Raw genomic sequence first — 25,678 nt, 5'->3', positions numbered from 1 at the left:
ACTGGAATACATACAAGAATTTTGCAAGATAGCCGGTTGGATAGAGAGCTGGCCCAAGCAACCCCTAGTCCATCATTTCAAAAAGGTACTAGATGATCACCTCTCCCAAGCCTATATCTATCGAGCAGTACCTGATAAGCTGCAAGAATGGTACCAGGCAGCAGTAAGACTAGACGTTCAGCTTACCCACTATAAGAAGCCACCCTCACCTGAAGCTGAGTTGAGGCCAGAGCAACACAAATGGAAGCCACCCCCCTGAAAACCTCCAACTGCTGCAGCTACTGAAAGTCCCAGGCCACCTGCAGGCCCACCGATTAAGTGTTTCCGATACGGACAACAGGGACATCGAGCAGCGAATTGCCCAGTCATCTACCCTCAACAGCAGAGTAGACCTGGACAAACATTGAGAAAGAAACTGGCCCAGCAGCCAACAAGAGAGAAATCCAGCTGGATCACACAGGAACCGGTTGCCCAAGTCACATCCCCCAGGCAGGAGGACGCCGGAACCAAGGCTGGATCTATCCCCGCTCTACCCTCTTTTGACAGCGACAATGAAGGAGAAGATGACCCAATGCTGAGTTGACATGTCCCACCTTTCTCACTACCTGCCAAACTTGCAATCCCTAAGATGGGGGCATAGGTAGATTTAAAAATGCTGGTTGACTCCGGATGTTCCCAGTGTGTTATTAGCTTGCCATTTGCCATGAAAATGGGCATACAAGCAAAGCTGATCTCCAAACCTGTGAGGTTTGAACAAGCTGATAGCTTCCTAATGGGAGGAACTTTAGTCATGCAATTAATTGAATCCCTACACTCAGAAATAGGTGAACACTGGGTGTTCATTTGTTTCCTGGTGGCTCCAAAAATGACTGAGGCTGTGATCCTAGGATTAGCCTGGTTGGACAAATGGAAGCCATTTATCTGGTGGGAGAAGGGAATGAGAACTGTGAGGTTGCCTATAGGGCCCAAGCCCCCCCCTTAGTTCAATGAATGTTACAGGAAACTTTAGCCCACCCACTGAGCGAGTGCACATGGCTGCCTCATCGTAACCAGGTGAGCCACTCATCCCAAGCGAGTACTGGGACCTAGCGGAGGCATTTAGTGAGAAGGAATGTGATGCCCTGTCTCCCCACCGACCCAATGATTGCTCCATTGAACTTTATTGGGAGCCAAACTCCAATGACCAAGAATGTATGCTATGTCCCCCGTTGAAATGGAGGAGATGCAGCAATATGTGGACAAAAACCTAGCGAGGGGATTCATCGAATGGGCCAAGTCTGCGGTGAGAGCCCCTGTGTTGTTTAAAGAAAAAAAGACGGGTCCGGTCTCTTCATCTCTGCATAGATTATAAAGGTCTGAACACAGTGAGAATGGAAAATAAATACCCTCTCCCTCTCCTGAAGGACTTACTAACCCACCTGGCAAAGGGAAGTGTCTTCACTAAGTTAGACCTGAGAGAGGCATATTACCAGGTGGGGATAAAGGAGGGAGATGAGTGAAAGACTGTATTTAACTGCCCCATGGAGAGCTATCAATTTAAAGTCATGCCGTTTGGACTACAGGGGCCCCCAGCTGTCTTCATGCAGCTGATTAATCAGGTTCTACATGACCATTTATACGAAGGGGTTCTGGTGTATCTTGATGACATCCTAATATACAGCACGAATAAAACTAGTGAGAGATGTGCTAAAGAAACTGTTGAATGCTAAACTTTATGTCAAACTGTCAAAGTGTGAGTTTCACCAGACCCGATTAGATTATCTTGGCTACAGAATTTTCAGTGAGGGCATTGAAATGGACCCAACCAAAGTGAAAGCTATAATTGAATGGCAGCCCCCAAAGACTCACAAGCAGCTCCAGAGCTTCCTAGGATTCGCCAACATCTACCATCAATTCATCCCCTCCTTTGCCGAAATTGCCCTACCCCTTACGGAATTACTAAAAACAGGAAAAGGGAGAGGGAAGCCACGGCTGGATCAACCGCTAACATGGACTATGAGCTGTCAAACCGCTTTTGAAAACTTAAAAAGACTATTTGCAGTTGAACTGGTCTTAAAGCACCCATGCACAGGGAAGCCCTTTGTAATTCAAGCCGACGCCAGTGACGTGGCCATTGGAGCTGTACTACTGCAAAAGAACCAAAGTGGGACCCTACAACCCTGTGCCTACACTTCGAAAAAATTCACTGAGAGAGAGAGGAGGTGGTCAATATGGGAAAAGGAGGCTTTCTCAATCCGCTGGGCTCTATTAAACTGGAGGCACTACCTAGAATGGAGAAAGGTGCCTTTTGAAGTATGGACTGATCACAAAAATCTAGAAGCACTAGATTGTCCCCAAAACAGGTGCGATGGGCACAGTACTTTAACCATTTTAACTTCACTCTAAAGTACATACCAGGAGGGAAAAACTTCCTAGCTGATGCTCTATCCAGACTTCCCCAGTACAAAAGCCAGCATGAGGAGTTTAACAAGGCAATTATCTCCAATTCACAAACTGCTGCTCAACTCACACCTCGCAGAGCCCCTAATCCTGATGACCCTGGGGCAAAAAAAATAAAACAAGAGCTCCTCACTGATCAATGGTTCAAGGACAATCAAACCTCCCTAACTTGCAGGGATGGTTTGGCTTATAAGGGGGAAAGTTATACTTGCTAGAAACCCTCTGTCTTAACACTCTCCTACACGGCCATGATGTAAAACAGGCTGGACACTTTGGATATTTAAAAAACTCTACATCTCATCCGCCAGCAATTCTGGTGGATGGGATTAAAATGGGATGTAAAAAATTATGTCAGGAGTTGTGCTTTATGTGCCACTATGAAAAGAATTCCAGGGAAACCCCCTGGGTTATTACAGCTGGTGGCAGACCCTTCTCAATCATGGGAAGAAGTTGCTATGGATTTTATAGTAGATCTAGCTGAAAGTAGAGGAAATACAGTCATCTGGACTGTGATAGATCTGTTTTCAAACTAGACTCACTTCATCACCTGCAAAGGGCTCCCGTCCACCCAATGACTGACTAAATTGTTCTTGAAACACATCTACTGGTTGCATGGTGCCCCTAAATGAATAATTTCAGATGTGGGGGTGCAGTTCACGGCTAGGTTTTGGAGAAACTTTCTTAAACTAATTGGATCATCTCAAGGTCTATCATCTGTTTTTCATCCTTCTACTAATGGGGCTGCTGAATCCGCTAACTCCATGGTGGAGCAATATCTCAGATGCTATGTCAGCTACCAACAGAAATACTGGACTGACCTCCTCCCTTTCTCAGAGGTGGTGTAAGGACCCACCCCACTTTGCATCTTAAGAAGACAGAACTCTTGGAATAATTCTTCCAACAGGCATCCTTTATTAAGAGAAAATGGTTGCAGGCGTTCTAGACAGGACTTGGGGTCCAAGCTCTCCCATTCAAGGTTTTAAGGGGTTCCCCAGTAACCCCACCCAATCACCCCCTTCTTCCAGCGACAGTCTCAGGCATTACACTCCCACCCCCTTTTCCTTACTGCCAGCTGGATGGAGACTTCAGAGAGAACTACATGAAGGTAATAGCAGTTAGAGTGCAGTACTGCAGGCCACTTTAGCTGACTGTGTTCAGCAGGTCAGCGGTTCAAATCTCACCGGCTCAAGGTTGACTCAGCCTTCCATCCTTCCAGGGTAGGTAAAATGAGGACCCAGATTATTGGGGGCAATGTAAATATATATATACATTGCTTACTGGTGTACACCGCTTAGAGAGTGCTTGCACTTAAAAAGCGGTACATAAGTCTCATAAATAAAATAAAATAAAATAAATTGTTATGGTTAGTCCTTTTGGTGATATCCACATCCAGTTCCTTTGAAGTGTACCAAAGGAAGTGAGGGCCATAAAGCCCCTTTGTTCACCCCCTTCCCTTCATCGTATGACACAATCCAGAGAAGGCAGAAATGGTATTTTCTATAGTTGATAACTAGAGATAAAATATAATTGGATTCTGACATCCTGCTCCCTTAAAAAAAATGACAGATCCACCTGAAAGAAAACAAAACAGGTATAAAAGTTAGTCAGGCTTGTTAGGATACTCTGTGTGAAACTTCTTTAATAGCTTTGGGGCTCTGACATGACGTTTATGGACCCACTCGTTTTGTGAGGCAGGGAGGTGTTTCCAGGCAACTAGGTACTGAGTCGCTCCATGATATCTCCCAGAGTCAAGGATTTCCTTTATTTCGAAATGTTGTTCACCCTCCACCATGATTGGAGGTGGTGGGGGCGAATTTTTGGCCGTAAAGGTGACTGATGCTCTCTTTTCAGCAAGCTGCAATGAAAAATTGGGTGTATTTGGCTGAGATTTTTGGGTAATTCTAATTCTACTGTTATTGGGTTTATGATTCTTTTAATTGGAAAAGGCCCTATATATTTTGGTCCAAGTTTTTTACAGGGCTGTAGGGACTTTAGGTATTTTGTAGATAAGTACACCATTTCTCCTATAATGAATGGTGTAGGCTCAACCCTTTTTTTATCGGCTTGTGCTTTGTATGCCTGCCTAGCTTCATCTGGTGCTTTCCTAACTATTGGCCAGGTGTCTTGTAATTGTTCCATCCATTCTTTCAGTGATGGGATTGTTGGTTCGTTTGGGGTTAATTCTGGCATGGGGTTGAAACTTTGACCGTTGGCTATTTGAAAAGGAGTGTAACCTGTGCTAGAGTGGACTGCATTATTGTAGGCAACTTCTGCAAAAGGGAGTAAGTCCGCCCACCTGGTCTGTTGGAAATTAAGAAAACATCTTAGATATTGCTCGAGTACTGAGTTCATTTTTTCAGCACCCCCATTCCCTTGTGGATGGTGGCTAGATGTCAGTCCCTGAGTGGTTCCTAAAAGGGATAAAAATTCCTTCAAAAATGCAGACGTAAATTGCACTCCCCTATCAGAGATGATGTGTTGGGGTGCCCCGTGCAATCTGTAAATGTGCTGGACGAAAAGTTTCGCTAAGGCTTTTGCGGTGGGAATCTTTTGGCAAGGGATAAAGTGCACCTGTTTGGAAAACATGTCCGTGACCGTCCAGACAACAATATTCCCATTGCTTTCTGGCAATTCCACTATAAAATCCATGGCTATTTCCCTCCAGGGCAGTGGTTCTCAACCTGTGGGTCGGGACCCCATTTGGGGTCGAACAACCATTTCACAGTCTGCCATTTTTCCCCTTTTTCCTTAGCTGTGCTACTCCCTTTTATTCTATTGGCTTTTGAAAGCCAATAGAATAGACTCTCTTGAATAGAGTCTAATTCTATTGGCTTTCAAAAGCCAATAGGAATTGTCCAGGCTGTCTCTGCCCTGCTGAGCCTGTCAAAAGTCCCATTCTGCAAACGTTGCTGCACCAGTTGAGTAGCCCTCGACCTACGACTGGTTGAGTAGTCCTCGACTTACGACCGGTTGGGGGTCGCGGCATTAAAAAGGTTGAGAACCACTGCTCCAGGGGGCTGAGGGATTTGCCACTGTTTGTAATAGTCCTGGCGATTTCCCTTGCAACCTCTTTTGCATTTGGGCAGCTGGCTACGTAACTTTCTATGTCCTTTTTTATGGATGGCCACCAAAATTGCCGTTTAATTAAGTGTAAAGTTTTTACAAATCCAAAATGCCCTGCTGATTTTGTGTCATGGAAAAGCTGCATGAATGTGACTCTTTGGGTTGTTGGTATATATAACTTTTCCCCTACCCAAGACAACCCGTCTCTCATTGTGCACACATTTTTGTTTTTCTGGAACCATTCATCTGTTTCCAAACTGTTCCTGAATTCAATTCCAGTTTGGCTGACCAGTTGTGGTTTTAATTTAGCTTGGGTTCTTGTGGTTACTGGTGCTGCCAGTTTGACTCTGCCATCATTGGTTTAGAGTCTGTGGCTCACACACTATTATATTGGGGCATGAGAGATAGTGCATCTGCCAGGAAGTTCTTTCTCCCTGGTAAATGTTTGAGCTTAAATTAGAACTGGTGAAAATGCTGGGACCAGCGGGCTTGTTTGGGATTGAGCTTCCTGGGCGCTTTCAGGGCTTCCAAATTTTTGTGATCAGTCCACACCTGGAAGGGGATTTTGTTGCCTTCCAGGAACTGTCTCCACGTGAGTAATGCCCAACATATCCCGTATGCCTCCTTCTCCCATACGGGCCAGTGCTGTTCTGTTTCCGTGAGTTTCTTGAATGTATATGCACAGGGATGCAATACTCCATCATTATTTTCTTGTAATATAACAGCCCCCACTGCCACATCACTTGCATCTGCCTGTATTACGAAGGGCTTATCCATGTCTGGGTGTCTTAGTACTGGTTCGGCAGAAAAAAGTCTCTTTAGTCTCTCAAACGCTGCTTGGCACTCCATCGTCCATGTTAGTGGCTGGCTAGGTTTTAGTGAGGATGCTCTCTTCGTTTTTAGTAAGTTCGTGAGGGGCAAGGCTATCTGGGCAAATGAGGGGATGAATTGGCGGTAAAAGTTTGCAAAGCCCAGGAAACTTTGTAGTTCCTTTCTTGTGCAGGGTGGTGCCCAATCTAATACTGCTCTGACCTTCTCTGGGTCCATTTCATTGCCCTGGGGGGATATGCGATAACCTAGGTAGTTTATCCTTTCCTGGTGGAATTCGCATTTTGAGAGTTTGGCATATAGGTGGGCGGCTCACAGTTTCTTTAAAACCACTCTGACAAGGTTGACATGTTCCTCTTTTGTTTCGGTGAAGATAAGAATGTCGCCCAAGTAAACAAGGACCCCCTTAAACACGTGCTCCCTTAGAATGTCATTGATTAATTGCATAAAGACTGCAGGGCCCCCTTGTAATCTAAATGGCAAGACTTTGAATTGATAGCACCCCATGGAGCAGTTAAATGCGGTCGTCCATTTGTCCCCTTCCTTAATTCTCACACGATAGTAAGCTTCCCTTAGGTCTAGTTTAGAAAACAATTTCCCTTTTGAGAGGTGTGATAGCATGTCTTTCATGAGGGGCAGAGGGTATAGGTTGCTTTCACTGATTGTATTCAGGGCCCTATAATTCACGCATAAGCGTAAAGAGCCATCCTTCTTCTCTCTAAAGAGGACTGGGGCAGCCACTTTAGGCTTGGCTGGCTCAATGAACCCTCTCTCTAGGTTTTTTTTAATGAATCTTTCCATTTCCTCCTTCTCCTTTGGGCTCATGGAGTATAATCTGGGCTTCGGGAGTTTTGCCCCAGGCTTGAATTCAATGGCACAGTCTGTGGGTCAGTGGGGGGGAAGCTCATCTGCCCTCTCCTCACTGAAAACTTCAGCAAGGTCTCTGTATTTCTCTGGTATTTCTGGTGGTCCCTTTTCCTCTCCCATGGATGCTTTTTCTATTCTTGATTCTGGTAGCCCCCCTTGGGATTTTAAGTTCATAAAGTCCCCCTTTGGGAATTTCTGTCGTCCTCCAATTCACCCAGGGGTTCCATTTTTTTAACCATTCCATCCCTAGGATCATTGGGCATTTCATTCCTGGGGTCACCACAAACGTTATGTCCTCCTCATGTTTGCCCAGGGAGAGGTGTATTGGTAAAGTGGCTAGGGTAGCTGGCACCCCCTCCTGCTATGGATCCATCTAACTGGCCAAATGAGATTGGTTGTTCCAGTCTCCTTGACGGAATGCCCAGATTCCCCACTAGTGTCAGGCTAATGAGGCAGCGGGTGCAGCCAGAGTCTATTAAGACTTTCACCTTCACAGCTTCGGTCATGGGGGGAATTAATATAGTCACTGTCTTGAGGATGGGTGCGATGCATCCACTTACCAGGGGTTCGCCCTCCAAGCTGTCATCTGAGGTGTCCACTGGCCCTGTGGTGTAGGCTGGAGTTCTTTCCCCCTGATGAGCAGAGGTGGGGGTTTCCACAATTTCCATCATTCTCATGGCAGTTTCTTTTGGCTTAGCTGAAGACTTTCCGGATTTGCTGATTGGGGATCTGTCTGGGTTGTGCTGGGGGGCTTTGGAGCGGCATTCTACAGCTCGATGCCCTTCTCTTCCACACTTGAAACACCCCATTTGCTTCTTGGCTGTAGCCAATGGTTTCACTGGTTCGTGTGTCAACTCAGGCGGGGAGCGGCTCCATTGTTTTCCTCGGCGGTGTCTCTTCAATATGTCAATCTCTGCTTCCTCTGCCAAGACGTACCATTCCTTAAGTTGGTGTGCATCCCCTCGGGGCAGGCAAGCGTCATATAGGTCATAATTTAATCCGTCTTTGAAATGGCTAAGGAGGATGTCTTCTGGCCAGTTCAGTTTGCTGGCAATGGCCCGGAATTCGTGTGTATATTCAGCCACTGGGCGTTTGCCTTGCCTCATCGTTTTTATCCTTTTGCGGGCTTTGCGATCAGCCAGGGGGTCTTCAAATTGTCTTCTCAGAGAGGACATGAAATGGTTGAAGTCGTTGAGTTCTGGGGCATTGGAGTCATGCAAGTTCACCACCCAATCTGGAGCCGGTTCGTCCAGGGCAGATTGCACAATCTGGATGCAGGATTTGTCACGGGGGATGTCCCGCCCATATTCCTCCATATAGCTGAGGACTTGGGTTAGGAAAAACCCCAAGCGTGTTGGCTCCCCTTTGAATTTCACCTCCAATGGCGGACGTCTTGGAATAGATCGGTGCCTCCGTTGTTGGTGGCAGTATCTTCCGTCCAGATCACCATCTGTGGTTCGGTAGGGGGTGGGGACTACTGGATCAGCAGATATCCCCGGGGCTGCAGGTTCCACTTCCCCCTTGGTCTCTCTCCCTTTGCGGTTCCAGGAGCTGGGGCGGCCGTAGGGCTCAGGATTCTCCTCTCCTAGGGAGCTGAGAGTTCTCTTCATCAGGTCAATAGCTTTCTCTAGGATCCAGTCTGAGTACGGTGCCCAGCTTTCTCCCTCTTCACTTGGGTGCAGGGATTTCTCCATCTCCTGCTTCCATTCTGGTTGCTTGGCCCCCCGTCTCAGGGTCACCTTTCTTGATTCCTTTCCCCACTCGCTTTTCTTTCCAACGCCCATTGACCAGTGAGGCTTGTGGTCCCGTGTCTCCACCACTTCTTCTCCTGAGGAATCTGACCTCTCAGATCCTGACATCCGGCAAGGTTCCAGTCGGGGCAGCGGCTCTCTTTCCAGGGAGTTTTCCCCCATTCTTGCTCCTTTGTCTGACATGGTAATTTTTTGCAAAATCCCCCGGTAAGGGTCTCCCTTCCAGGTGGATTAATTTTGCAAGTCCTGTCTAATGTAAGGACCCACCCCACTTTGCATCTTAAGAAGACAGAACTCTTGGAATAATTCTTCCAACAGGAATCCTTTATTAAGAGAAAATGGTTGCAGGCGTTCTAGACAGGACTTGGGGTCCAAGTTCTCCCATTCAAGATTTTAAGGGGTTCCCCAGTAACCCCACCCAATCACCCCCTTCTTCCAGCGACAGTCTCAGGCATTACACTCCCACCCCCTTTTCCTTACTGCCGGCTGGATGGAGACTTCAGAGAGAGCTACATGAAGGTAATAGCCCCATTGTTATGGTTAGTCCTTTTGGTAATATCCACATCCAGTTCCTTTGAAGTGTACCGAAGGAAGTGAGGGCCATAAAGCCCCTTTGTTCACCCCCTTCCCTTCATCGTATGACAGAATCCAGAGAAGGCAGAAATGATATTTTCTATAGTTGATAACTAGAGATGAAATATAATTGGATTCTGACAGGTGGCTTACAATAACACTGTTCACAGCAGCACCGGCTTCACACCTTTTAGAGTAACCACAGGAAAAGAATTCAGCCCAATACCTGTATACCCCCAGGCGCCCTCTGTATCTCAGACACTTGATTAATGGGTGAGGGGGTGGGAAGAAATTTGGAAAGCCATGAAGACTGCTTTTAAAAAGGCTTCTGAGACCTACAAAAAGCAAGCAGATAAAAAAGGGCTCCTCAAAGAACATTCCATGTTGGGGAAAAGGTTTATCTGTCGACTAAGTATTTACGGCTCAAATTACCCAATAAGAAATTAGAACCGAAATTCTTGGGGCCTTTCCCCATTGTAAAGATCATTAACCCAGTCACAGTAGAATTAAAACTCCCTAGGCTTTTAGGGAGGATTCAAGCTGTCTTCCATTGCAGCTTGTTGAAACCGTTTTGGGGTTCCACTTTAAGACCTCCCCCTAAGAACGCACCCAGACCCCTCATGGTAGCTGGACAGACCCACTATGAAGTAAAGCGTATTCTTGATTCTAGAATTTTTAAAGGGAAATTGCAGTACTTAGTACAATGAAAGGGGTATTTGCTGTCTGAAACCACTTGGGTGAAATCTAGCGATGTGAAAGCTGGCAGACTCATTAACAGGTTCTGTAGGAAACACCCTAATAAACCAAAAGGCAATCCCTAACATGTGCTTTTGTTTACGTTACAGGATCTGTCCTTTTTGTAAGGGGGGCTGGATGTCAATGCTGCTAACATCGGATGTTTTTGCTTTGACAACAGATGCAGATGTAACCATTTTCTTTTCGCTTTTAGAGTTAGATGATGCTGGGGAGGGGGGGGATGTGCATGAAAGTTCAGCTAAACATAATAATACTGAACCTAGCATAAGCATCAAGGTTGTTGAAATAAGAGATGATAAGAATTGGCAGGTTGGAGAGCCGGAGGGAAACCCCTTGCTTTAAACTAATTGGGGAATGTGATTTATGACTGTTAATTGGAGGAGGGAATTGTGCTTTGATACTATGTGCTCAAGGGGGGGGGGATTCAGTTTTTGGCTTTGATTATGTTAGTGCCGATGTTATGCTTCTCGAATAAAGATTCTTTAAGGTAAACAATGCCTTGAAATTCTTTTAAGAGTTTCATCTGTCAGAACCATGACACATTGCTTTTAATAGATTACTATGAGCATGTATTGAATATTTTGATTTAAATGTTTATATCATATTACAGATAATTATTTCAGTTTTAGTTGGATTTTTAAACAAGTCTTGATTAAATTCAAAGAGGAATAAATACACTAAGGAGGCTTAAAGGTTATCTTTGAAAGACTGCAGCTGTTATTATATTCTTTTTTCTTTGCATCTGAATTTTATTCTTTTGTAGTCTACTTCTAAATATTTTCTTTGAGAAATTCAGCTTTTAGTCATTCACATAATATTTGAAGAAATATCCCATTAATATTTCCCCAATGGATAAATAAAGAATCTGCAATACCTTAACACAAACAAGAATCAAAAACATGGGAATCATTTTTATAACATGTAACATGTGTCCTTTGAATAAGTTCAGTATATACATATTCCCATGGCACAATATTCTCTTTATGTACTCTTTTTTTAACTCAGAACTGTAACTGAAGAACACAGAAAATAGATATGGTACACCGAAAAAATACTGCCAATAGCTATGGATAGATATTCTATTATTCGGTTCAGGATGGAATCCTTTTGGAAACATGACGCTTTGCCCCCTTTGAAAGAAATGTAGAAAAACTTAGACTCAGCATTACATTTTAGATTTTTTTTCTAAATTCATATGGTTAAAATGGGAGTGAAATATCAATTGGTCTTCTCAGGAGGAATGATTAATTTACAATTATGTGAAGTTAGTAAAGGCAGCTATATTATTGCACAACTATGTTCTGATATTTATTTTGCACATCTGGAATTTTTAGCATGGATTAAATATTTCTGGATGAAGACATATATTTTTTTTAAAAAATGAGAAGACCAGATTAATAGTAATAGTTAAGTCTGATTTTCATTTTTAGTATGCCTTGTTTTGAATTCTTAGAGTTGGATTCGTGTCAAGGAGAAACTAGGCATTGAGTTACATTGCAAGTTTAGAACTATTTTATAACTGGAGGTTTTTTTTTTAATCCTGGATATTATCCTTTATAGGGCATGAAAATAGTGGAATATGGAAATAACAATATTAGAGAAGATTCATCTACAGAATTACTTGAGATATTAAAGGCACATAAGCTATATCCTAGGGTGGGGGAAATAAGTTGTAAGTTTAACCGTGATTATGTGCTATTCCACAGTATAAATATGTTTTCAATATTTCTAAACCCAAAGGGTATGTGTACTGTAGATTTGACATAACTGGTTAAAATGGACTCAGTTATATTCATGCTAACTTCTCTTTTTATGCAGGATGGATTGCTATGTTGGGAGCTGTATGGCTTCTTGTGCTAGCCAACATTTCTGATTTTGAAATGATTCTGAACAGAGTGGAATGGGCAACCCTCCTTTTCTTTGCAGCGTTGTTTGTTTTAATGGAGGTAAGATGAAGACATTTTAAAGAAAGTTTAAAATCTTGAGGTTAACAAAGAAGAAATGTTTCATTTTTACTTTCTTGAATTGTTTTCAACCAAGAGAAATATAGATGGCTCTTTTCATGCAGGATGATTAATTTACAGTTATCTTGTAGAAAAGGCAGCTTTATTACTGCACAACCTCTGTGTTCTGGTATTTATTCTGCGGCTGGAATTTCTGGATCAAGACATATGAGTTAGGAGTTCTCTGTATAAAAGAGTGTAAAAAATTATTTCTTTGCAAATACAGAGAGATGAAATCTATTACCATCCTCATCCTATATTTTCTCCAGCATGATGACTGAAGAATCCACCAATGGTTATTTCAGTCCTCCTGCTCAATCAGACTAAGTTGTCAAGTTGTCACGCCTCATTATCTGGCTCCTCCCAGTTTCATCTTAGTCTTTCGCCCATGAGGACGTGATGACTTGATTCTCTTCGTTGAACAGCAGGTCAGGCTAGATATTTAAAGCATTGGTGGATTCTTCCTGGAGAATAGGAGAATTATAGTCTGGTTGTTCATTCTCTGGGAGGTTTGGCCATTTTTGCTTTCCCTTTCCTTTCCCCTTTCCTTGGGAGCAGAGTAGTATTCCCTTCCTTGCTAAAGAGGGAGGGATGGCTGCTTCTTTCTCTAACTCAACAGTTTGCTGAGTTAATTCCTGGGTTAATGGAAGTGTAAAAGTGGGGGGAGCTCCTTTTTGTTTCAGTAAATAAAAGGTCTGATTTAGTCAATCCCCTTTGGAACAGTGGACACGTTCCTTATAGCGGCCACCATTTTGAGCACACGTGGATCATTCTCTGCCGGGCCCGGTCAGAGTTTTTCACCAGTGGCTGCCATTTTGGATTCATTGACCAAATTGTTATTTGAAGTAATTTGGACTATTATTCAGTGCTGTTTGCTGCACAGTGTGTAATTTTGGAAAGAAACCCTGTTACTTAGAAATTCCTTTCTTTCGGCTGCCACTAAAGAGGCGAGGCCTCGTTCTGCAGCAGCTAACGAATACTCATTAGTGAATTGGAAAATTGAATTTCTTCTCTTTTTTGCCTTTTCTTGACCTGGGATATTTAGATTGATTCAGGGATTCGTTTCTTCTGCCCCCCCCCAGCAGAGGTAGTATTCCTCCCTCAGGGCGTCCACCATTTTGCCACCTACTGTTCCATTGGGAAATGCCCAGGGCAGGCAAAGGCGCCATTTTGGAATTGATCGTATACAGTTACTTCACAGATATCATTGATATTGCTTTATCTACATATATTTTCATCCTAATTTGCAATTAAGATTCAGTTTCAGGTTCTACTATCCACTTACAATCATCAGATCAGCAATTTTGATGGAATTATTGCTGAAGTGGAGGTCCAGCAGGCCCTGCTCACCATTCCTTGTCTGAGTTCTGCCACTCTGCATCTAGTGGTTGCCTACAGGATTCTGACCATTGCCACTATTGTGAGACACATGTGATTTTGTTACCATTTTGACCTCAGGCCTGGTCAGTTTGCCCTGTGCTGACAAGGCACGCGATAAGCAGGTCGACCGGACACATAAAGCCCTGGAGAAGCAATTCTCCCGGGCCCAACGCTTGTCAGCAGAACAGGGGCATACACCTTCTGGTTCCATACCACCTGAGACGGGAGCACATTTGCCGTCCACATCGAGGGCTTGGTTGCCTATGAGCACAATTCAGCAGGTCTCCACTCAGACCTTTGGTCAGGTGGGCCCACCCCTGTTTGGGGAAGACCTTGATTTGCCCAGCCTGTCATCTGTACCCACTGCTACATTCACACCACCGGCTGTGGGGTTACGGCCTCTGCTAGAGCCATCTTTTTCAGACCAAGTCCAATCGTGGATATTGCAGGCGGTAATCCAGGCCGTGGCATCATCAGGTATCCATCAAGCGTCACCAGTTTCGGGGCCTTCTGTGTAAACTTCCTCTTCGCGACTCCCATTGGATAATTCAGGTATGGTTTCCCCATCCCATTCTCCTGAATCTGGGTCTTCTAATGTCTCAGGTTATGATGAAGGTGGGGACCGCTGGTCTGATTGTGAGGAACCTACACATGAATCGAAGCCTATGGCAGAGTTATTCAATGCTGCGCTATTTCCCTCCTTGCTGCACAGGGCCTGTGCAGCGAGCAAACTCACCTCCGTTACAACTCCGACCCCACAGTCCACCTCAGATCAGGATTCTAATCCCCTGTTCGCAGAACCAGTGGACAAGCACCTTCATAGCCCTTGTCCCCCAATATTCCTCAAGAACATTCAGGGACAATGGCTGCTCAACCTTCTCAGGGAGCGTCTGAGCGCAAGATTGTGGACATGGCTAAGAATTTAACTGACCTTTTGGAGGTCCTTAAAGTGGATGAATCTCTAGCCCCACTGTTCTCTGCAGCCAGCCTTCCGGCAGATGTTTCAGACGCCCTTAAGGCAGAGGATAAAAAATCTGAACTTGCTTTATACAAGGTTCATCTGGCATCCGCATGGGCAGCAAAGGCTGCAACTTCCATCTCCTTTTTGCAAGGATATCTATTACCTGGCTTAGACAATTACAGGATAGGATCCCATGGGAAGACGTCAGGATCCATCAGGATCTGACTAAACTTATTGCCACATCTGAGTATATGGCAAATGTCTCCCTGTACTCGGCCAAACACTCAGCCCGGGCAATGGCTTCCGGTGTAGTCGCTCGGAGGCTACTCTGGCTTAAGAACTGGAGGGCTAAGAGCAAGCACAAGTGGCGGGCGGTCATTGCCCCCTTCATGGGTAGCCGACTGTTTGGGGAGGCATTAACTCCATATCTCATTGAGAATAAACAAAAGCAGAAGGTCATTTCTCACTTGGCTAGGAAAACCAACAGGCGTTTCCTCCCTTACAGTCGCCATCAGTCCTTTTGGACTGGAAACATGTCAGAATAGGGACAAACCTACAGGCCCTCTGCTCTGAAGGCAGAGCGCCCCTTTGATAGAGCAGGTAATAGGGACAGATCCCGATATCAATCCCAGAACAAACCTTCCTTTCGTGGCAGAGGGGGTCGCCCCTTCCACCGCTCCAAGTGACTCAGAGGAGAATTCCCCCATTGGTGGCAGACTTACTTTTTTTATCCGTCAATGGGAAAACACGACCACAGACTCCTGGGTTTTGAACACCATAGGGGAAAGTCTGTCCCTGGAGTTCAGGTCCACTCCATTAGATCACTTCGTCTCTTGCCCAGCCATGAGAAACCCCATAAAAAGAGGGCTCATGGAAGATTTATTTTTATTTTATTTTTATTTTATTTTTAAAATTTATAAACCGCCCCACTCCCGTAGGACTCTGGGTGGCTAACAATAAAAACAACATAAAACATGACATAAAACAATACAGTTACAGTCATCCAGGGGTCAGGTTTTATAAACCCCAGGCCTGCCAGAAAAGCCAGGTCTTAAGCAGCTTACGGAAAACCAACAGGGTGGGAGCGGTCCTAATCTCCGGGGGGAACTGGTTCCAAGACGTGGGTGCCATCACAGAGAAAGCCCTCCTCCGCAGCCCCGCCAAATGGCACTGCTTGGCCAACGGGACCTGAAGGAGGCCCAGCCTGTGGGATCTAACCGGCCGAAGGGAACTATGAGGTAGTAGGCGGTCTTGCAAATAGCCTGGCCCTGAGCCATATAGGGCTTTAAAGGTAATAACCAACACCTTGAATTAGACCCGGAGACCAATAGGCAACCAGCGCAGCTCACGGAGGATAGGTGTAACGTGGGTGTATCGAGGAGCACCCACTATCACTCGCGCGGCTGCATTCTGGACCAACTGTAGTCTCCGAATACTTTTCAAGGGTAGCCCCATGTAGAGCGCATTGCAGTAGTCCAAACGTGAGGTGACAAGGGCATGAGTGACTATAAGGAGAGCCTCCCGGTCCAGGTAGGTTCGCAACTGGTGCAACAGACGAACTTGTGCAAAGGTCCTCCCAGCCATAGCCATCAAATGATGTTCCAAATTCAGCTGTGGATCCAGGAGGACACCCAAGTTGCGAACCCGCTCCGAAGGGGGAATATTTTCCCCCGCTAGAGTCAACACTGGACAGTCGACATGATCCTTGGGAGGCAACATCCAAAGCCACTCGGTCTTGTCAGGATTGAGCCTGAGTCTGTTAACCCCCATCCAGACCCTCACGGCTTTGAGGCAACGACCCATCACATCAGCCGCTTCACTGAGAGAGCTCGGGGAGGAGATATATAGCTGGGTATCATCAGCATACTGATGAAACCTCACCCAGTGCTGTCTGATGATCTCACCCAGCAGCTTCATGTAAATGTTAAATAGGAGGGGGGAGAGGACCGACCCCTGCGGCACGCCACATTCAAGGGGCCTCGGGGTTGACCTCTGCCCTCTCACCAATAACGACTGCGACCGGCCAGAGAGGTAGGAGGAGAACCACCATAAAACGGTGCCTCCCACTCCCACCCCTTCAAGTCGTCCCAAAAGGATACCATGATTGATGGTATCAGAAGCCGCTGAGAGGTCAAGTAGCACCAAGACAGAGGAATAACCCCTGTCTTGGGCCCGCCAGAGAACATCCATCAGCGCGACCAAAGCAGTTTCTATGCTGAAGCCGGGCCTGAAGCCAGATTGAAAAGGGTCTAGATAATCCGCTTCATCCAGAGACCGTCGGAGCTGGAGCGCCACCACTCTATCTACAATCTTCCCCAAAAAGGGGAGATTGGAGACTGGACAGAAGTTATTTAGGTCAGCCGGGTCCAGGGTAGGCTTCTTGAGAAGGGGTCTCACAACCGCTTCCTTCAAGGATTGCGGGAAAGACCCCTCCCTCAATGAAGCGTTGATCAACACCTGGAGCCAGCCTCGTGTCACCTCCTTGGCGGCCGAGACCAACCAGGAAGGACACGGGTCCAATAAACAAGTGGAGGCGCTCATTGCTCCCACCGCTCTGTCAACATCCTCAGCAGTCACAGACTCAAATTCATCCCATAAAACTAGGCTAAGACCTGCCCCAGTCATCTCAGAAGGCCCTGCCCAATCGGAGTCTAGGTCTGTCCGAATCTGAGTGATTTTGTCTGATAGGAACTGCACAAATTCCTCCGCCCTACCCTGTAAGGGCTCCCCGGCTTCCCGAACATTAAGTAGGGAACAGGTCACCCTAAACAGGGCGGCGGGGTGAGATTCCGCAGATGCAATAAGTGCGGAAAAATGCGAACATTTTGTCGCTCGTATCGCCACTAAATAAGTTCTAATATAGGCTCTTAAAAGTGTCCGGTCGGATTCGGAGTTACTAGCTCTCCAGCGTCGCTCTAGACGTCTCTTCTGACGCTTCATCTCCCATAGCTCCTCGGTAAACCAAGGTGCCCTCCGGGATCCACAATCGCGGAGAGGTCACAAAGGCGCGATCCGGTCTAACGCCGCCTTATTCCAAGCAGAGACCAAGGACTCAGCCGGTTCGTGGAGGAGGGATTCAGGAAAACCCCCAAGCGCTATTTGGAACCCCTCCGGGTCCATTAAACGCCTGGGGTGGAACCACCTAATCGGTTCCGCCTCCCTGCAGTGGGGGAGTAGGACCAAGAAATCTAACCTCAACAGGAAGTGATCCGACCATGACAAGGGAGAAGTAACTATACTCCTTAAATTGAAATCATGTCTCCACTGCCCTGAGAGGAATACCAAGTCGAGCGTGTGTCCTCCCCTGTGGGTCGGACCCTGAATTATTTCATCCTAACAGTATCAGGAGAGGAGACCTACTAACATCAATAGATCTCAAAGAGGCGTACCTGCACATCCCTATCCATCCGGAACATCGCAGGTACCTGCGGTTTTGTTATCTCAACCACCATTTCCAGTACAGGGCTCTCCCATTCGGCCTCTCCTCCGCCCCAAAGGTCTTCACCAAAATACTGGCAATGCTGGCAGCTCATTTGAGGTTAGTTCCGGTGCGCGTCCAGTGTTATCTGGATGACATACTGATCCAATCGCTATCAGTAGCAACCACACAGTCAGATTTGACACTCACGATCAGGAACCAAAGACCCACGGGTTCTTAATAAATTTCAAAAAGAGTCAGATGACCCCTTTGATCTGCCTGTTACACCTGGGGGTGGTCATAGACACGGACACTTGTCACGTGTATATGTCGGAGGAGAGGTGCACGAGCATCAGAGAACTGGCACTCAAGGTATGCAGGAGCAGGACAGTTTTGTTGGCTCTCCTTTCCCAGTTACTGGGAAAGTTAATATCCTGCATAGCAATAGTGTCATAGGCCTGACTACATGCTCGGGCTCTACAGTGGTTTCTGCTCCCGTACCAGAGACAATGCACCAGTTCCTCCAACCAGTTAGTGCGAGTCCCTCATGAGGTGTGTCTCTCCCTCGGCTGGTGGGCTTCATCGGCCATTCTCAAGGGGACTCTATTCAAAGAGCCCAGTTGCATCAGCGTGACCATGGATGCAAGTCTCTTCGGTTGGGGAGCTCACCTCCAAAACTGGATGGCTCAGGGTCAGTGGTCATGGGCAGACCTGAGGCACAGCATAAATTGGTTGGAGCTCAGAGTGATCCACTTAGCTCTCAAACATTTCCTCACAGTGGTAAGGGGGCAACATGTGCTGGTCCTGACGGACAACATGGCAGCAAAAACTCACGTAAATTGGCAGGGGGGCACCCGGTCAAAGTCCCTCATGACAGAGGCTCGAGCATTGAGCTCTTGGGCAGAGAAACACCTGCTCTCCATCAGGGCAGAGCACATTTCGGGAGAGGCAAATCGGCAGGCAGACTTCCTCAGCAGGTCAATAGGGGACTATTCAGAGTGGAAATTGCACCCGGATGTCTTCAGGGAGATATCGGACAGGTTTGGTCATCTGATCGTGGACCTGTTCGCCTCGCCGGGGAACACCCAGCTCGGTTCCCCTCACGGGGAGTGGAGGGGGCAGATGCCCTGCGTAGCCAATGGCCGCAGGGCCTTCTGTATGCTTTTCCCCCATTGCCTCTGTTGCCAGCAGTTATCAGGAAGCTCCTGGAGGAGCAGGTGGAAGTAATATTTATGGCCCCTCACTGGCCCAGAAGACCATGGTTTGCAGATCTGGTGAGCCTCTCCGTCTCCGCCCCGTGGAGGATTCCAGACAACCGCATTCGATTGATGCAGGGGAATCTTCAACATCCAGATCCCCAATGGCTTCAGTTGACTGCCTGGCATTTGAACACCACACCCTGACTCAGGAATCTGATTCGTCAGGGGTGATTGATATGATTCAAGCTGCCAGGAGAACGGTGACTAATTGTATCTATGACCATACGTGGAAGAACTTCTTTCGTTGGTGCGACAGGAATCACGTGAGTCTGTCACAGGTGACCATTCCCAAGGTATTAAAATACTTACTGGAGGGCATCAACAAGGGGTTATCGCCCAACACTATCCGTAGACAGCTAGCAGCTCTTTCCACGGTGCTTTCTTGGGACTCTTTAGAGTCTTTGTCTAGACACCCGACAATCTGGACTTTTCTCAAAGGAGTCACTAACAGTAGACCCCCTGTGATTCATAGGTATCCTTCCTTGCGGTACCTGTCACTTAAGGTTTCATTCCTGATAGCTATTACTTCTGCCAGACATATATTGGAATTGGCTGCCTTATCAATCAGGAAGGACCTGTGCATGTTTCACGAGGACAGGGTGGTCCTTAGATTAGATCCCTCATTTATTCCCAAAATAAACACAGTGTTCCACAGGGCACAAGAGGTTATTCTCCCAGACTTCTGTCCTCACCCGTCACACGACATGGAACAGCAATGGTATATGCTAGACGTGAGGAGAGCCTTGCGCTGTTATATCAAGCGCATGGCACCTTTCCATAGGACAGAAGACCTTTTTGTATCCTTCCAGCCTTCCTCAATGGGCCAAAAGGTGTCAGCTTCTACCATTGGCAGGAGGATCAGGGCCTGTATCACAGCTGCTTATGTGTCTCTTGCACTTCCCATTCCTAGTCGTGTGACGGCTCACTCCACTCGCAGTGCTGCCACAACTGCGGCATGGGCAACTCAAGCATCTATTGAGGACATTTGCAAGGTGGCGACATGGTCCTCACCTTCCCCCTTTATTAGACATTACCATTTGGATAAGTTTGCTTTGGCTGAGGCCGCCTTCGGTAGATGTATTTTACAGCAGGTAGTGACACCATCGGGTTCACAGGCCCCAACTGATTCCCACCCATAGGGACTCCAGGAGCTTTGGTATGTCCCATTGGTGGATTCTTCAGACATCATGCTGGAGAAGGAGCGTTGGCTTACCTGAACGCCTATTCTCAGCATGATGATGAAGAATCCACGCCCTCCCATCTGGTGGTTAGTTAGATATGGGTTGGGGGCCTGTTCCTTTCTTGTTTTTTTTATGAATACCTGCTTGAGAGTCATCACATCAAACTGTTGTCATTGGCTACGCCGTCGATGAAACTGGGAGGAGCCAGATAATGAGGCGTGACAACTTGACAACTTAGTCTGATTGGGCAGGAGGACTGAAATAACTATTGGTGGATTCTTCATCATCATGCTGAGAATAGGCGTTCAGGTAAGCCAACGCTCCTTTTCTATATGGTGCAGCATAGAGAAAGGATCACCCTATGTCCTGCTTTTCCTCTGTTATGTACATAAAAAGGTTAAGGCTGGCACAACCAAGGGCCATTCCTTTTGGAAATATCCAATGATAGCATGATATCTTTTGATAAACAGTTGATGTAAATGCTTGTCTGTTGTTCGTGCCTTCTCTTTCATTTTGTCTGTTCAATATTTTGAGTTTAATAGAGCTATAATTTTGCTAACTATACAAAGTGGCTTGTGTGCTTGATCTAATCAGGATATAGGGTTTGAGTGCCTTGGTTGTGTGCTGGGTGCAAATTAAACCTGAGACTCTCCACATTAATTTTTCAGGATTAGTTCTGATTTGGTTTGAGATTCTATAATACTCGAGATATGTAATCTTTTATGTGGCCTCAGTATATTTTAGATGCAGCCTGTGGGTCCCCTGCAAAAATTGTCATCAAATGTGACTGAATGTGATGAAGGAGGAATATATGAAATGTATGGGAAATAAACATATTAATTATATTTAATTAAGGTAATAACATTAATTTCATTTTTGTTCTGGCCCCAACCACTTTTTCTTTGGCTTGCTATGTTTTAGAGCATAGACCCCAGAATGCTACCCTAAAATTGTGTAGCCCTCAGCCTGAAGCAAAGAGGTCTTTCCCTTCATTCCAAAAATTTTGTCAATTAAAAGAAGGAAAAGGGACATTTGGAAATTATTTTTCCAGATACTTGTAATTATTACTGTCTACTAACAGGACTGAAGAGGAAATCCTGATATACAGAGCAATGGGATCCTTAAGGGCAGTGCTTTACTCTTGACAGAAGTAAAGACTGACTATTTATTCATATTACAGAAAGTAATCTTATGCAAGAAAAGATCTGGTAAATTCTAGATCAGTGCTAAGATTTGTCTTTCAGATGTTTCCCAAATAGCAAGCTTTTTTACTTTGAGTTCAGTAAATTAAGCAAATCTTCATCTGCATTTCTCCTGGGTGCCATGTTTTCTATTTCAGTGTTTCATCTATGTAATCAAAAACAAATTCAGTGAGGCTTATGGAGAGGCAAATGAGATATAGAATTTAGCTAGGTTTAAGAATCTGAGAAAGAGAAAGAATGAATACTTTCATCCAGTTGTTATATCATCCAGCCTAGAAAATTCTTCTGCTGATGGATAGAGTAGGATAATTACAAGGAAAAATACATTGTGTGCCCTATGCTTTCCTATGGGGTGTAATTAGTAAAAGCCATGACAGAACGTTTTGATCATTGTAAAGAATAAGCACTGTTGCATTTTGTAAAAATCTTTAGATAGTAAGTAGACAGTTCTTTGACTCATTCTGTCATTCTTTGAGAGAAAAATAATACAGTCTAATGTGAACAGAATGAACATTAAATTTTAAGCTGACCATAATTTCTTACCCAATGCTGAACAGTCCTATGATAATCTAAGAAGAGTATATATTATAAATACCTCAATAATAAATTATATTTACTTACCCAAACAGACTGACCATGGGTGGGCCAAAACTCAGTGGGAATATGAGCAACTTTTGACTTCTTGACAGCTTCCCTGCTGACTTTGCTTTCTGGCAAGGATAACTGAGCCTCGATTTTTTTACGCATTAGCCAAATTTAGGTACCTGTGGTATAATGCAGTGTTTGGCCTAATTTGGGAGTCCAAATAGATAAACAGATAAACACAATGTGAGTTTTTACAGTGTATGTACATTGCATATGGTAGATCTCCCAACTTGTTTACCTGCTAAATGAATTAAACTCCTGAACAGATAGGATTACAACATTCAGGGTAAAGGCACTTCTATGAAATTAATGAAGAATGAAAATACTATGTTAATTTGAAAGATACTCCAGATCTCTATAAACTCACAATGTTAGTAGAATTGAAGTGCTGAAATTATTTCTTTTAATTCAGGTGTGCTTATAATAAAACAGGTACAATTCTAGATATCACTTGTCTTCAGTTTGATCAAAAATCATAGGAAAGGGAAAGTAAGATTCTTTGCCTACTTTAGAAGAATGGATATTTAAAGTTTCTAGTTTTGCAGAAATGGCAAAAATTTCTGCTTATTTAAAGGATCATACACAAGAAAGATATATTACTGTATGGAGAAGATGGATAGATTATATTCAGAAAAAGTATGGGACTACAAAGTTTCATTTATTTTATGAATGAATTTTATAGTAAATATTATAGAGAATTGTTTAGAGGTTATTGGAGTTAAAGATTAAGTATGATATTTTCTTTTTCCTTTTCCTTTTTTTCTTTTTTCTGTGGTTTTTTTTTCCCTTTCACTGCAAATTTTGTTATTATTAACCCTGTATTCTGCTCTGGGAAGTGAAGGGAGGGGGGTTGGGGGTGGGAGGGTGGAAGAGTGGGGGGGGGTAAGGGTAATATAGATAATGGTTGCTTATAGAAGGGTGCGGCCTGGGCAGTTCCCCTATGCAGCGTTCATGGGTTTGATAGGTATGAGAGGAGAAGAAGGTGTAGAGAGGAAGTAGGATAGTAAGAGGAGAGGGGGAGGGGAAGAGAGTAGGAGGGGAGGAGAGAAAAAGGAGGGAAGTAGGGAAGGTTTTAAAAGAGGGTGGATGATGCCTGGGGAGAATGGGCAGGTCGTACCAATGGTTAAGAATTTATGTTATTTTAAAATTATATCTTTTACAATGTATAACTGGAAAAAATAAAAAAAATTAATAATAAAAAAAAATCATAAGAAAGGGCAAACTTCTGAAAGCAGAATAATTAGCAGAATAACAGCAGAATAACTAGCAATAATTTTAGGATGCAGTAATAATTTTTACACAGTGCCAAGTCAGAAATCTTACCTACAAGGAAGGACTCCATATGCACGTCCAACTAAGTTAATCAAGCTAAATTTAACTATTCAGGTAGAGGTACCGTAAATGCCGGCGTATAAGGCGACTTCCGCAAGCGCTGAAATCGGCGCCAAAGACAGGGGTTGTCTTATACGCTGAGTCGTCTTATACGCCGGAAATACTGGTAGTTTCCGGCGTATAAGACGACGTTCTAGGAATGCGGCCCGGCGATAAAGACGGGGGTCGTCTTATACGCCGGGTCGCCTTGTACGCCGGCATATACAGTATATGTTAAGTTCTCAGGTTGGAGGCGTTAAGAGGAGACGCATAGTGTAACAACAAGCCTTCTTTATTGTTCTCATCCGCAACCAACAACAGAAAAACGGTGCGCAGGCCTTTTATAACGTCCTTGCACAGGACAGCATCAGCCAATCATTGCAGAGGCTGTTTCTCGCCTTGTGCATGCATGCAAGGCTGGAGACAGCCAGTCTGGTCCTGGGCAGTTTGCGGTCTGCCTAGGACCCTTTGCAACATTTCTGAGCCTGCTGAATGCTTCAGCAGGCTGCAGACACAACACCCCTCCCCCCTGGATGAAACAATACCTTACTATATAGCAGCACAGGTACATGTGTTCAATGGACTGGATGTTATTGTGAAGCACAATATGCGTGCACATAGGCAGAGCACTCTTACAGTTATAATTATTCAAAGAAAAAAATACAACAAAATAATACACTGAATGCAACACTCCTTCACTTTGAGTATTTTGTTCTGCATTTTTCTCTTTTAAGGACTAGCAAGATTCCCTTGGCTTGATAGAAACCTCACATAGTCCTTGAAATGTTTGGGTGGACCCTTGGCCTGCTGTGACCTTCTTATGGCTGGAGTGTGTGCCTGGCCTGCCAGCTCTCCTGCCAGGCTAGGCAGACCAGGACTTTGATGCCCCAAAGACCCAGGTGACCCACCCAGCTGCTGACTGGCTGGATCCTCTAAATCCAAGCCAGGGTTCCTTGGGCGGGTGGAATTCCCCAAGTCCAGTGGTGGGGTGGAATTCCCCAAGTCCACAATGGACTCCTCTTGGGAGCACTGTCCCTCGAGCCCAAGACCAGCAGCTGGAGTGGCCTGAGTGACTGATGTGCCCCAGTACCCCATTGGCCCCGTGTGCGTGCCGGAGGTGCCAGAGTCAGAAGCTGCCTCCATAGCAAACCCCCTTTCTGGAGATTCCCTGTTTGGAGCACTTGCTGAGGCCTGGAATGACCCCTGTTCTGGAGCAACAGCTGAATCCTGTGAATGCCCCCGTTCTGCCACTGGAACATGTGCGACAGCATGTGAAAACCTGCTGGAGCTGGGACACTGTGGTCCAGAATAAAGATTATGGTCCTCCTCTGCCCCGAGAGCAGAGCCAGGAGCAGAAGTGTTGCTGGGCAGCCTCCAGCACAGTTGGTCTGTGTGCCGTCAGATGATGCGCCCATCGTCTAAGGCCACTTCATATGACAGCAGCCTAGAGAACTTGCATTCCACTGCTGTGACCCAGAGATGTCCAGGACCGTAGTTCCTTGCCCAGACCAGATTGCCCACCTGTAGTCTCCTAGGTGTCCGCGGCTATGATACCTACGAAGCCACAAGGTCTGGGTGCAACCTGTCCAGTTTTGTGATGAGGTGGCGACCCCAGCAGAGTTCTGCTGGGTTCTTTCCTGTGGCTGTGCAAGGTGTGGTGTGATGTGCAAGAAGGAAATCAGCTAACCTGTGATGCTAGTTGCCATAAGTGATCCTCTTGAGAGCATCTTTGGTAGTGCGCACCATCCTCTCAGCCTGGCCGTTGGAAGATGGGTGGAATGGAGCTGAAGTTGTATGGTGGATCAAGTTGGCCTGTAGGAAAGCCTGGAACTCAAAAGAGGTAAATTGGGGACCATTATCTGAGACCAGGACATCTGGAAGTCCATGAGAAGTGAAGATTCCTCTTAACACTTGGATGGTTCTAGCAGTAGTAGTGGAGGAAACAAGTACAACCTCTAGCCACTTGGAATGGCTGTCAACG

At 45.5% G+C, this 25,678-nt stretch overlaps 1 protein-coding gene across 2 annotated transcripts in view; it reads left to right on the top strand.

Annotated features, from left to right (window-relative positions):
• The window catches only part of OCA2 (OCA2 melanosomal transmembrane protein), a 348,360-nt gene that overhangs the window by 230,281 nt on the left and 92,401 nt on the right, over positions 1-25,678 (top strand). For both annotated transcript variants that reach the window (XM_039319662.1, XM_039319661.1), the window contains one exon: positions 12,096-12,223. In XM_039319662.1, the coding sequence (XP_039175596.1) occupies positions 12,096-12,223 (128 nt within the window). The remainder of the gene's footprint in view (positions 1-12,095; positions 12,224-25,678) is intronic.

This window comes from Crotalus tigris, unplaced genomic scaffold (assembly GCF_016545835.1).
Source record: "Crotalus tigris isolate CLP2741 ecotype Arizona unplaced genomic scaffold, ASM1654583v1 scf7180000023606.2106662, whole genome shotgun sequence".
NCBI classification, from domain to species: Eukaryota; Metazoa; Chordata; class Lepidosauria; order Squamata; family Viperidae; genus Crotalus; species Crotalus tigris.
Note: the sequence above shows the minus strand (reverse complement) of the source record. Positions and strands in the feature narration are given on the sequence as shown.